This window comes from Medicago truncatula, chromosome 3 (genome assembly GCF_003473485.1).
Source record: "Medicago truncatula cultivar Jemalong A17 chromosome 3, MtrunA17r5.0-ANR, whole genome shotgun sequence".
Taxonomy (NCBI): Eukaryota; Viridiplantae; Streptophyta; class Magnoliopsida; order Fabales; family Fabaceae; genus Medicago; species Medicago truncatula.
Window position 1 is genome coordinate 11,409,247 of NC_053044.1, and position 14,565 is coordinate 11,423,811.

General features: G+C 34.6%; 1 protein-coding gene across 1 annotated transcript; it reads left to right on the forward strand.

Annotated features, from left to right (window-relative positions):
• Nucleotides 1–10,743: 10,743 nt before the first annotated feature.
• Nucleotides 10,744–13,763, forward strand: LOC11407251 (pectinesterase). Its single transcript, XM_024778698.2, has 3 exons — nucleotides 10,744–11,407; nucleotides 12,050–12,385; nucleotides 12,977–13,763. The coding sequence occupies exons 1-3, from the start codon at nucleotides 10,852–10,854 to the stop codon at nucleotides 13,669–13,671; spliced, it is 1,587 nt and encodes a 528-aa protein (XP_024634466.1). The 5' UTR covers nucleotides 10,744–10,851; the 3' UTR covers nucleotides 13,672–13,763.
• The last annotated feature ends 802 nt before the right edge of the window (nucleotides 13,764–14,565 follow it).

Here is a 14,565-nt window from a genome sequence, read left to right on the forward strand (position 1 = left end):
ATGGAGTTGATTATGGGTATTTGGACACAAACTAGAATCTTCTAGAAGCGGATAGAGGCGGCGTCCTGGGAAGGACGCGCCTTTAGGTTTTATAGCCTTTCTAGAGGGCGTTGAGACCTCTAGAAGGGTCTAGAAGCCCTTTTGAAGGTCCTTTGAGCCTTTATGAATATATGGACGGTTCACAGCCCCCCAAGCACGAGTCGTTGAGAAAAGGTGAAGTGGTTTGTGATGGCGTGGATATTACATTCTGATTTGGCGATTCCTTTCACTGTCAATTACATTTTGAAGGTCCTTTGAGATCTTAACAATTCATATTTTGTGACCTTCCAGTATCGATGGCGTGTTATGATCTTTGACAACTTCCTCCACGTGTCTCCATTTATCGATTAGTTTGGCACATTTTTCAAGGCGGCTTTAATTTTTCTAACAATAAAACGCGCTTTCTCCCTCTCTCCTGTCTCTTTACTTTCTTCTTTTACAAGTGATAGTTCTTTAGAAATAAATTAGATCCAAAACTGCTTTATTTTCCTCCCTTGGTCTCCCCTTCCTTCATCCATTATGGTGACGATGAAATGGCAGAATCGATGATTCCCCTAACGTCGATGCAAAGAAAAAGACATAATCAACGATTGTATGTCAAAAGTAGTTAAGAGCAGAGATGACAAAAATGACGACACTGAGAGTTTAGAAGAAGATGAATTGGATCTGGGTATTTGAATTTTTTGAAGGTGATGGAGAAGACGATGTGTTTGGAGGTTGATAATGCAAAGTGTGTGTCTTATGGGAGAAATTGTGCTTGGGCGATGGGAGAAGAATAATCTAGTGAGATTCGAGAAAGAAGATTAATCTATTTTTTTTTTTTTAAGAATTTCCAATAATGAAGTTAATTTAAGAAAAAAAATGGGAAAGATGAAGATGAAGTTTTGATTTTAATTCCTTTTTATTTTAATTTTAATCTAAGTTGTTTTAATTTCGGAAAATTATTTTTATTTGTGTAAATAAATGTATATAAAAATAAGTTCTATTTTGCAATAATATTAATAAAAAAGGAAAGATAATGTATAATCAGAATGTCACTTGTGTAGATTTTGCTGAAAAGATTTAGGCCCTGTTTGGTAAAATTAAGCTATAAGGTGCCTGATAGTTAAATAACTAGTTTATAGCTGAAAAGGTAGCTGATAGCTGATAGCTCTGATAACTTATAGCTGAAAAACTGATTGATACAAATTATAGTGTTTGGTAAATTTAATTGTTGCAAATATAAAATGACATAAAAGTACACATTGTTTAATTTTTTTTAGAAATTGAATTAAATTTGTTTACATAATATTTGCTCTATTTTATTTTAAATTAGTTTTCATCTTTAGAATCGTAAATATGTTAAATAAGCGTGAGATTTTTTATTTAATTAACCGTTTTTAATTTCTACTATTGCATATTTTTATTTAAAATTATAAATTTTGTTTCCATTTAGAAAAACATATTTTATGAATCCCAAAATTAAAGCAATGAAAATAGGGTTAAACGCAAGTTCATAAAAAGTGCATAATGCATGCTGATTCAATGGAAAAATAATAGCAAGTAAATGGAAAAATCAGTGCAAACACTAACGCGGATGGTTTTACTGGAAAAGAGAACATGGGCAGTTATAAAGGTCAAAAATGGAGAAAAATGTAAAAAGCTGCAAGCTATAAGCTAAAAAGCTACTTGAAATAACTTCTAAAAAAAAAAGTCATAAGCTCATGAGAAAAACTTATTATCAAACACGTCATGTTTTGATCCAACAAGCTTATAAGCTAATTCAAGAAGCTATAAGCTAGCTTTTCGTCATTACCAAACACAGCCTTAATGAATGACTTAGAATGGAATAATCTCAAATGACAAGGACATACTCTAAACTTTAATTTCTTTTTTTGTAATAATCAAAACAGGATTTTGTTAATATTTTGAGAACAAAATATGTATTAACCATTAAATTTATTACTCTTATATATTATTTTATTCATACATTATGATTGCATAACAATATCTGTTCCTCTCAGTTTGCAATTGGGGATCTTAGAGTAGAAATAGTATATGGTCCACCAATACACAAACATCGGTGAATGTCACATTTCCTATGTTGCCCAGGAGACGGACAAGGATCACAATCAGCATCTTTGTTACAAAATCCCTTTCCTTCTGATTTCACAGACATATCTACATACACAAACAATACATGTAACATAAGATAAAAAAATATTTTAATGTAAAATATGAATTATTAAAAAGAGTAAACTTGTTTAAAGCTAAATATCATAATCAAGCAAATATAATTTTTTGCACTTTGTTCATTTGTTTCAAACCTGATGCAAAGATGGTGAAAGCCAATAAGTATATCGTTATGAGAGCACAAATCTTTGTAGTGTCCATCTTGAAAATATAACATATTATACATACATGTATATTATTTATATACGCATATGGTGAGACTCCACCTTGACTGAATTAATTATATTCTAAATGAAAAATACATTTACTTTAATTAATAAAGAAAGTACATTAACACATTTGACTGAATTATTTCAAAAAAGAAACACATTTGACTGAATTGAAATAAACATGATTAAATATATTAATTTAAAACATATAATTAATTAATTCAATTATTAAATTTAATATTTGTTAATAATTTAACTTTATAAATTTGAACTGGCCTTTACATTGATTATGTTTCTTATTTTTATGTCTTGATTATGTCTTCTAATATAACTTAACTAAAATACACACACTCTTTTTTACCTTTAAATTTCTAGAAGATTAGTAATTTTCCTTGATATTAATTTTTTTTTTTTTTAAAGGTAAAGGAAGTTACAACAAAAGCTGTAACCCCATATATATTGATAAGAAACATGAGAATACAAAGAAACAAAAGAAAAGAGGGGGGATAAAAAACCAAAACAATCAAAGGTTAAGTAACCCTAAAATTAGGTGAACCTAACTTATTAGCGACTAAGTCTGCCCTAATAAGAATGTGGTTGTGTAAACCATACATGAGAATCAACATTTAAACCAAAATTTGCAAGAGAATCAGCACACTTGTTTCCCTCCTTGTAGATGTGAGATACATGAAAGTTCATCGAGGACAAAAGCTGCAGACAATTGTTCCATCTGTTGACAAGGTGCCAAGGGACTATCTTAGAAGACTTGAAGGTTAAGAACACAAGCATTGAATCTGTTTCTAACCAAAAAGAGAGCCATCTTTTTCTACTTTCTGTACCAAATGGGAATTAGGATTTTTAGTTTAAAAAGAAAATACATTTCTTGTTGCATATGGAATTTTACATTTCATTGTTTTTTTTAATAAGGATTTTCACGGTTGTTAGTGATCATTTGTTAGAGAAATGATATTTGAACAACCATTTTATGACAACTTTTGTGACAACTTTCTCTCTCATACTCACATTGTGTTTTTACCTTCTCTCTCTATTGCTTTGGTATTTGTGTCAATACTCATATTTCTTTGTATATTTAGGTTGTCCCAAAAGTTGTCAACAAAAATGGTTGTTCAAATAACACTCCTCCATTTGTTATTATGTTTATTTGTTATATTCATTTTTTCTAATTATAATTTTTATGTTTGTGTTAATGGGAATAGTAATTATGCTGCGTTTTTATGTTCTTTCTAGGGACTACGGTCGTGCACCCTTTTCAAGCTTAGGAAACTCAACTTTTTTACCATTTTCTGTTTCGAATTAAGCTTACATGTGTTCACGAAAGTTGTAGATATGGATGTTAGGTTTCATTTCGATTTGGAGTGACTCCATTAGGACGTCTACAACTTGAGTTATTATCAAAATACTACACAGGGATGACCACGGTCGTGCACTCTGCCTAGGTTTAGGAAAACCAATCTGTACACCGCTCTTTGTACCGAATTGGATTTAGGTACCATTACTAAAGTTATATCTATGGATGTTAGATTTTCACCAACCATCTCTTTCAAAAAGCACAATCAGGGATACTAGGATTAAGTATCGTATTCTAGGGTTTAGATTGATAATTGAATGCCATGAGAAAGCTCTCAAAGGTTGTATTTATAGCCTCTTATAGGCATGATTTGCGGTTACTTGGGAAGCAAGTAATGGGGGTGATTATGGGTATTTGGACGCGTTCTAGAATCTTCTAGAAGCGGATAGAGGCGGCGTCCTGGGATGGACGCGCCTTTATGGGTATTTTTTTTCTAATGTTTTTTTGAAGAAATCAAAATGAGATATATTACCACAAGGGGAGATTTCACTGGGGGAGACAACATTCCTCATCTAACTCTTTAACTCAAGATGGTAAGCACCAGAACTGTCCAGAGCCATCAAGACGAACTCTTGACCCATTCTTTCTACGATGGCCTTGGAGCAACCCACCTGATATAGAGTTCTGGTAGCAGCCACCACCAATTACGTTGCAACAAGGAGTCAATGCAAGACAACCCAACTTGGGAGGATCCTACCACCTCCGTATAATGTCATACCAGGTGTGTCCATGAATAACCTCGAGATGTCCTCAAATCCACATAACTCACTTTTTAGATAAATGTACCATCGAGACTCTCCTAAGTTTCAGGGGAGCCCGATTGTATGTGAATTACAAGCGATTCATCCTAACTTAGCAGGAAGGGGAATCTTGTGGTTCAAAAACCTTTATCCGTGTTTTATTAGTTCTAAAATTAAGCTCTACAGGAAGTTTAAGCCAAATTTCACCGCGTTCAGGAGGCAACCAAAGTTTGTTGACAACTTAGGTGATATCCGATAGAGTGTCAGAAAACCCCTAAGGGACTATTTAAGAGATTAAAAAAGGAGGCCACCCAAGTTCAAGATGCAGACGACGAGAGGCCATTAGATTTCAACAATATGTTGGAAAAGTTGGAGAAGTATATATTGTACGAAGAGACCAAGCTGACTGACAAAGCTCTTGTTGTTCAGAGAGTTAAACCTGACGAGAAGTCATGTGGAAGGAAGCCGGGAAAAGACAACGAAAAAAGAGACCAAGCCCCCTGAAGGTTGCGCTAGATATATCGTGAATACACTCCTCTCAATGCCTCTCGAGAACAGATCTGCCTGAAATGAGCGAAACTAAGTTATGTGATGAATGGTTGGACCAACCAATAAGGTTCCAAGTGAGAATAGAGGAATCGTGACAACGAGACAAGTCGCCTGTACTTGTCGAAAAAGTACGATAAAGAGAATTAGGGTTTTCTCAGTATACTAGGGTTTTAGATTGATTATTGGATACCTGAGAGTATTCTCAAGGGCGGTATTTATAGCCTTCTATGGGCTTGGGTTTTGGTTTCTTAGTCTTCAAGTAATAGGGGTATTTATGTATTTAGAGGCGATTTCTAGAAGATTCTAGAGATTTATTGAGGCGGCGCCATGGGTAATGCGCGCCCGAGGCCCATGGCTTCTTTTAAGGGTGTTAAAGCCTTCTTGAGGGGTCTAAAAGCCCTTTTGGAGGTCTTTCAGGTCCTTTAAGAATATTATAACGGTCCACAGCCCCCAAGCACAAGTCTTGGTACAAGGCGTGGTACTTTTAAAGCTTGTGAATTCTTTTGAATACTTTCAGGTAACATCCTTTAGGAGGGCGACATCCTTTAGGAGGGCGCGCCTAAACCCAATAACCCTTTAGGAAAGCCTTTTAGGTCCTTACGAAGGGCGTTTAAGACCTTCCTGAAGGTTCCTAAGCTTTGAAGAATATTATAATGGTCCACAGCCCCCAAGCACAAGTCTTGGTACAAGGCGTGGTGCTTGTGAGGTCTTTTGAACATTCAATTATTTGTTTTATAACAATTTCTTGGAAACTGTCTAATTTTTTATTATTTTCAAACGTTGTTCTGTGAACAAGAATGTTTATTCAAAAGGTCTTTGGCATCCGTTTTTTGATTTTAAACGAACTGCAGACGTCTTCATAAAGTTACTGTCTTTACGACTGTTAGCTTTTATCGGGCCACCGAGTTCAGAGCCTATAAAAGGTTGACCCAGTTTAGGCGTCCTCTCGATAATCTTCTTTTGTTTTCAATGGCGGGACTGTTGCTTCCATGCTTGTTTAATTATGGCGTGTTGATTGGCGAGTTCTCTCCTTTCATTCATCTAGCCCTTGGCGGGCTTGTTAGTATCCCATCTTTGATTTATCTGAAATATAACAATACCTCCGAATTTCCAAATTGAGGAGGAATGCCATCTTCATTGCTTTATCATTGTATTTATTCAAATTCGTCATGCTCCTGTGTAGTTCCTGCACTATGCTCAACTTGGTACTTTCTTTAGTTATAACATCACTTGTATTCATCATATGTTGTGTGCCATTTTTATTTTTTTTTTAAAAAAATACAATGACGAATTTGAATAAATTCAATGACGAATCAGAAATATAAAACCTTGTCGTTAGCTTTCTTTTGAAGGATGCTGCTCTGGCGATTCGGTCGTCCTGGTTTTGAGCATTTGTCTGGGCTCATTCCTCGTGGTGTGATTGTATATAACCTGACAGTCAAGTTCTTCGATCTGCCGCTTTATATATAAGTTGTGTTGACCTGAAACAAAACATAATATATCTTCTAGCCGGATTCGACTACTACCGAAGTGAATAGTTACAAAAATTTGAAAGTTTCCTTGTGAGTACCTAGCATATATATCTCAGCATTTTCATAATCATTAAATATCCCTAATTGTATTTATCACAATCAGCAGCCCGTATTATATCAGAGTTTATTCTATTCCAAATTACCGTCATTGCATGTTAACATAATTCCGAATTAGAGTCATTGCATGTTAACATAATGAAGTCATGAATAAAAATCTTATAAAGAAGTAACATACAGAGAAGTAGATTTTCATCAATTTTTTAAAAACTGGATATATGGAAAGTCTAAGTCCAATGTTCCTTCTCAAGCTAATAAAGCACATATAATGGGAAATTACTCAAAACCAGTACTAGAAATGCATAAAGAATCAATTTTGAACAAACATGTTTCTCTGAAATCTCTTCAACACCGATTTAAGAAATGAATGTTATTATGTTTTTTTTTTTTAAAAAAAGAATAGCATACATGAGCCTATTTTCATAACAATTAATTGTGTATGATTATACATATATTTGATTAAACCGGTGCAATATTTAAATAATAGAGGAACTTTTATCATAACGCGTTATCTATTACAAGGGGCAATGAGAAAACAATGAGATAAATACGATTACTGATTATTGTTTCTCTGCAACTTTCAAATTGTTCTAATATGAAAAATCCATGGGGAATGGGGATCGTGTAGACCATATAAACAGAGAAGAGAGTAGTTACGATAATTACTAATATGGAGGAGCATATATAACAACACATTCTGAAACATATTAGATTTGTACACTCATATCCAACAAATAAGTTTGGTTCATATGCTTTTATTATTTATCTCTGTTTTTTTATTTTTTATTTATATCCTTTTATACATATTAATCTTTAATACTTTATTATCTTTAACAGTTTCTACTTGAACCACTTACCGTTAAACTATGGAAAAGAAAATGCATCATTGCAAATAATGAGAAGGTAACCAAATAAAGAGTCATAGATGGTAGAAAATTACATGCCGTAGATTAAATCAAATTCAAAAACTGACAAACGTGCTAGCAAAACACAGAGAGTCATTAAATTCATGAGTAAAAGAAAAGATAATAGCCCATATCCAAAATCAAAACAATCGATGGGAATTAGAATGAAAACACCTGTTTTTCTCCACCGGCGGTGTTGCTGATTAGGACTTGAAGCCATTGGGATAATTTATCGCACTTCTCAAACAAACGTTTCTAAAAAACTTGTAGATTCCAATATTTCGAAGACAATGATTGGTAGGGTTCATAGCGACATGATTCTTAACGGTGTCGATGATGAGACAAAAGTTGTGCGATTTGAAGTTTCATAGCCTTGACGGCGTCGTGATCGGAGGATTCGATCATCATGGGCGATGAGGTAGTAAAAAAAAGGATTTTCGGATCGTGATGAAGGATGCCATTCTAACTCTGTGTTATGCCTAGGTTAGTTTTACCGAGGTTCCCACAGACGGCGCCAACTGTACTTGTCGAAAAAGTACGGTAAAGAGAATTAGGGTTTTCTCAGTATACTAGGGTTTTAGATTGATTATTGGATACCTGAGAGTGTTCTCAAGGGTGGTATTTATAGCCTTCTATGGACTTGGGTTTTAGTTGCTTAGTCTCCAAGTAGGTATTTATGTATTTAGAGGCGATTTCTAGAAGATTCTAGAGATTTATTGAGGCGGCGCCATGGGTAATGCGCGCCCGAGGCCCATGGCTTCTTTTAAGGGTGTTAAGGCCTTCTTGAGGGGTCTAAAAGCCATTTTGGAGGTCTTTCAGGTCCTTTAAGAATATTATAACGGTCCATCGCCTATCCTAAGGAAGAAGTTGATCATTAATGTGTGAATGACCACCTCCAAGAAGAGAATAGAGGAGGAAGACCCTAGGAATTTCACGGTAGCCCTCTACATACCTGGAGGTATGTTTTTGGGCAATCTTGTTGATGGAAAATACCATGAACCAGCGGCCACAAAAACAACAACAACCGACGGAGATACCAGGGAACCCATGTATGGTCAGAAAAAGGTGGACATGAAGGAATCTTTAGATTAATTCCACTGAGATTAGGAGTGCAAAATTACCCTCGAAGTCACCTACGATCAAGGCAGCGGAAGGCAGGATTAAAGGATTAACAACCAAAAGATCGGTACAATCTGGAAAAGATTCACCTGAGCAGTGACCCTCGACAACTTATCAGATGCCACAGGAAGAAAAGAATAAGTGATTTCAATCTTGGGAGGGTTTCTAAGAAATGGAGGCGAGATTGCAAACTCCATCAAAAGAAAGTTGAAAGAGATAATGGCATCGACCGGGTGCAACGCATTGCGCAACATCCTAATGAAGGAAAGACCACTCATCTCATTCTACGATGAGTACTTGCTTGTCAGACGCCCGAACCACCTCATGCCTCTCATGGTCCGAGCAGTCATGACAAACTTCGAGGTATGCTGAATATTGATTGATCAAAGGGCCTTGTGCTATATCACATTCAATAATCTTTTTAGGACGCTGGGCCTATTTGAAGATGATCTAAAGGCCTACGGAGGGTGTGAACTAATTTGGTTCAACGGGTGCACCTCTTGGCCATGGGCAATCGCTCCCCTGAGAGTAATGGTCGGGGAAAACAAGGTGAGGAAGATTGTTAAATTCCAGTTCTAAAGGTTTTCACTAGTTCAGTGTAAGCATTTCAAAGTAAGGCATTTATTCCTGATGGTCAATATAGTGTTGATGTCGCAACCATTCCTTTTAAGTGATTCGTAGTCCACTGCACTCTGGATAATTAGACTCAAATCTTCTCTATGAGTGTTCATCATTTTGGTTTGATGAATAACGTTGCTTCAGATTGCATAGACATAGCAGCCTGAGAAGATGTAGAAGTTCCGTCCATGATCAAAGGTTCTAAGGATTTTGTACAAAATGGAGTTTTTACGGAGAGAAATGTATAATTTAAGAGTGGTGCTAGCAACATTTTTTTTTTTCAACACACTCACTTTCTTATTCGCTTAAATCAGGGTGGATCTGACACTTTGAAAAATAGGTTCCACTTAAAGTGATAGGTCATAGATTAATTTTATCTGATAAGAGAATGAATGTTGAAGCGGGTGTTGAAAAGAGTGTGTGATTAACATTCCTCATTAATTTAAGGCTTAATTACTCATTTGGTCTGTTAACTTATTTTTTAGTTTCGTTTTGGTCCCTTAACTATTAAAAATTTCGTTTTGGTCCCTTAACTATTAAAAGTTTCGTTTTGGTTCCTTAACTTATTTTTTGGTTTCGTTTTGGTCCCTTAACTCTTCCTCCGTCAACCACTTTGGTCCTTTATGCTAGGATGAATGTATTAGAGGTAAGGGACCAAAACGAAACCAAAAAATAAGTTAAGGGACCAAAATGAAACCCAAAAATAAGTTAAGGGACCGAAACGAAACTTTTAATAATTAAGAGACCAAAATGAAACCAAAAAATAAGTTAAGGGACCAAATGAGGAATTAAGCCTTAATTTAAATACATGAACGAGTGTTAACACCTTAAAAAAATGAACGTATGTTCACACAATATTTGTCAAAATCGCCTACATATTTCCTTCTCTTGCTTAATTTGCAACTAAAAGCACATGGAGTTAATGAATTTTTTTTCTATATGCTTGAACAAAATGCTCACAAAACCCTACCAGGTGAATTTGGTTACTATGTTCAAAGAAACTATAATTCATCCCACCCTAAAATAAGTCTTCTTAATAAAAAGGATAATATATTCAATTTTCTTTAACAATATTATGCATGCATATGAAACAAACACACAACTTAAGCCAACTCAACATTCTCATCAACATATTAATTTAATTATATATATAGTCACAGCCGCAAATTCCAAATTAGTGCATTTATAAGTAAGCTTATGAATGTTGCTATGTGAATCACATTAGGACACTTGTTTTTCTTGCAATAACAAGTAATTAGGCTTCAACTTTCTGAATTATTAAGTAATACCATTTTTTCTAATAGATTTTATTTCTATATTCAATTAACCCTTTCTTGTACTTGCAATTCATTCCACACGTTTTCACACTTCACACTCCACCTACAAAAATTTAAGTATATATGCACATATAGCTTAATTCTCATAAGTCAAAACCAAAAACAAGTGAACAAAAACATAATCTATAGTCTATACTCACATTTGTATATGCAACACAAACTCTTATTTCATTTTTAAACTCTTCAATTATTCTACAATTGAATTATGGCAATCATTGGAAAAACATGGTTCGTGCTCTTTTTCTTATCTTCCATTTTCTCAATAGTCTCATCAAGAAAAGGACCTTCCTCAAGCAACATAGATTGGTGGTGCAATTTAACACCACATCCTAAGCCATGCAAACACTACACAACACAAATGAACAATCATTTCAAAATCAAACATAGAATTGAATTCAGGGAAATGCTTGTTCAATTAGCCTTAAACCAAGCTCTTACCATGCAAAAAGAAGCACATGAAAATTCTCAACAACAAAACTCATCGGTGCATAAAACGGTTCATGGTGATTGTTTGAAGCTATATGAAAATACAATTTTTCATCTCAACCGCACACTTGAAGGCTTAAACAATGCAAGTAAAAATTGTTCACCAAATGATGCACAAACATGGCTCACAACTTCTCTCACAAATATTGAAACATGTAAAAGTGGAGCTTTAGAACTCAATGCTCAAGATTTCAATTTCATTATGCAAGCCAATGTCACTGAGATGATAAGGAACATCTTAGCCATCAATATGCATTTCCTGAATCATAAAACAGGTACTAACAATGATTTTATTTTTTTCTATTTAAAAGTAAGTATTGTAGTGCTAAAAAATTATTCTATATAAATATATACTTCCTCCGTCTCATTTCAAATGACACAATTGACTCTGTTTAGTATACCAATGCACAATTTTGAAATTAAATATTTTTAGTAATATATTAGAAAAAAAATATGAAAATTTGATATTTTGGAAATATTCATCGAGACGAATCCGACGACATCTTATATGATATTATTTATCTGTGTATATTAGTAGAAAAATACTGCCAAAGTATGTTAGGTAAATAGTGCATATTTTCAAATAGGTCATCTCTTGTAGGACGGGAGGAGTGTATTTGATAGGGTTGAAATTGAAAACGGGAAGCTAAAAAAGAATTTTAAAATATGAAGACACAAAGAACAATTATAATTTGTAGATGATGAAGTTTCTTCAATTTTTTAGGTATATAAAGTTTTAATTTTTTCTTTGAAAAAATGTTATAATTTTTTTTGAGTGGGATTCAAAATTTTATAATTTTTTAATCTCTAAATTTACAGTTAATGATAATATTGATGTCATAACACTATCGCTTATGTACTTTTTATATAAATATATATAGTCATACTAATCTAAATTTCTGGATCCGTCATTGCAGAAACAGAAATAGAAGAAGGGTCACTTCCAAATTGGTTTTCTGTGCATGAAAGGAAGCTTTTGCAGTCTAAGTCTCCAATGAAGTTCAATCTTGTGGTGGCAAAAGATGGTTCTGGACAGTACAAGACTGTGCAAGCTGCTTTAAATGCTGCTGCTAAGAGAAAATACAAGACAAGGTATGTGATACATGTGAAGAAAGGTGTTTATAAAGAGAACATTGAGGTTGCTGTTCATAATGATAACATTATGTTGGTCGGTGATGGAATGCAAAATACCATCATAACAAGTTCTAGAAGTGTTCAAGGTGGTTTTACCACTTATAGCTCTGCAACAGCCGGTGAGTTATATTCCATCTCTATTCTCTTTTATTTTCTTGTAGTGCAAACTTTTGAAAATAGAAGATATAAAATCGACCAAATACCTCCTTGGATCCTTTAAGTTTCACGTTTGTTTCAGATAGATCCTTTAAGTTTCTAAGGTTTCAGATATGTTCTTTAAGTTTCGAGTTTGTTTCGGATAGGTCTTTTAAGTTTCTAAGGTTTCAGATAGGTTCTTTAAGTTTCGAGTTTGTTTCAGATAGGTCATTTCTATCAAATCAACTTTGGCTTAACGGAGGTTGATAGAAAGGACCTATCTGAAACAAACTTGAAACTTAAAGGACTTATCTGAAACCTTAGAAACTTAAAGGACCTATCCAAAACAAACTTCAAACTTAAAGGACCTATCTGAAACAAACATGAAACTTAAAGGATCCGAGAAGGTATTTGGCCTATAAAATAATTTCTTTGGTGAATTTTTATTTTATATTTTGAAGTTCTAAAATTTTATACTAAGATAGGTTTATAATATTTAAATTATAATTGTGGCTTTCTTACCTACAATTACTTTCATATTTTTAAATAATTACTCTTGGATCATTTAAATTTAGGTATTGATGGACTTCACTTCATTGCACGTGACATAACCTTCCAAAATACCGCCGGTCCACACAAGGGTCAAGCAGTGGCGCTCCGATCAGCCTCTGATCTCTCCGTCTTCTACCGGTGTACAATATCGGGTTACCAAGACACCCTCATGGCTCATGCACAACGTCAATTTTACAGACAATGCTTCATCTATGGCACCGTAGACTTCATCTTTGGCAACGCTGCAGTGGTATTCCAAAATTGCAACATTTTCGCAAGAAAACCTTTAGATGGCCAAGCTAACATGATCACTGCCCAAGGTCGAGGTGATCCATTCCAAAACACTGGAATTTCATTCCACAATTGTCAAATTAGGGCTGCATCAGATCTAAAGCCTGTTGTTGACAAGTACAAAACCTTCTTAGGAAGACCTTGGCAACAATATTCAAGAGTTATGGTGATGAAAACTTTTATGGACACTTTAGTCAGCCCCCTAGGTTGGTCTCCATGGGGTGACACTGATTTTGCTCAAGACACATTGTATTATGGAGAGTATGAGAATTATGGACCTGGTTCATCAACAACAAACAGGGTAAATTGGCCTGGTTATCATGTGATAACAAACCCAAAGGAAGCATCAAAGTTTACGGTTGCTGGACTCCTTGCTGGTCCAACATGGTTGGCTAAAACTACTGTGCCATTTACATCTGGTCTTTGATCATTTGTATTGTAATTAAATTCATTGTAATTTTTGTAAGAACATGAGTCAATATTCTTTAATTTGTATATTGAGAGAGATATTATTATTCATATTCCTTTGTACAACTTTACAAGTTCACCTTTGATGATTCAACTGATATATGTTTAAAAAGTCAATATATCATAAACTATGTAACAAATAAGAATCTTGTAATTTTAAAAAAAAAATAGAAAAGTCCTATGCGCGAGGCGCATGAGGCCATGCGTCGCGCGTGACAGTTGCTCATCTCCTTGATATCTCATCAGCACGCGCTAGGCGCAGAAGGAAACACATGAGGTGCATAGCAAACCAAGGATGAGTTGCTAACGCATTAATGACCATCATCTGCGAGGCGCATATGTCCATGCGCGAGACTCGTGCATGTTTTTGAAGGTTTGGAAACAAGTTTGAGGATCAACATTTTATTTTAGTCACCGTAAAATATTTTTTAGGCTTTTGGTCCCTCTAAAAAATTTCATCTATGAAATTAGTCGCTTCCCTACATTGGATATTACACTACAGTAGAGACTAATTTCATATATGAAAAATTTTAGAGGGATTAAAAGCCTAACTTTCGCAATTTATCTTATAGGAAGGGGACGGCCCTTATCAGGTTGTTTAGCTTGGAAGAAGTGACAGCGGCGGGATGGAATTGTGATAATTACAAGTGTCCGGGACCGGATGGTGTCAACTTTGGGTTCATCAAGGACTTCGGGAGGGGGATATGAAAGAGGATCTTTTTAGCTTTGTTTCGGATTTACACCATCTCCGAGTCGTAGAATATTATCAAATTTAAATTTGATCATTTCTGTAATATATTCTATCATTCACTCTGTTCAATCTACATGAAATGTTGCGTTCCTCTTTTATTCG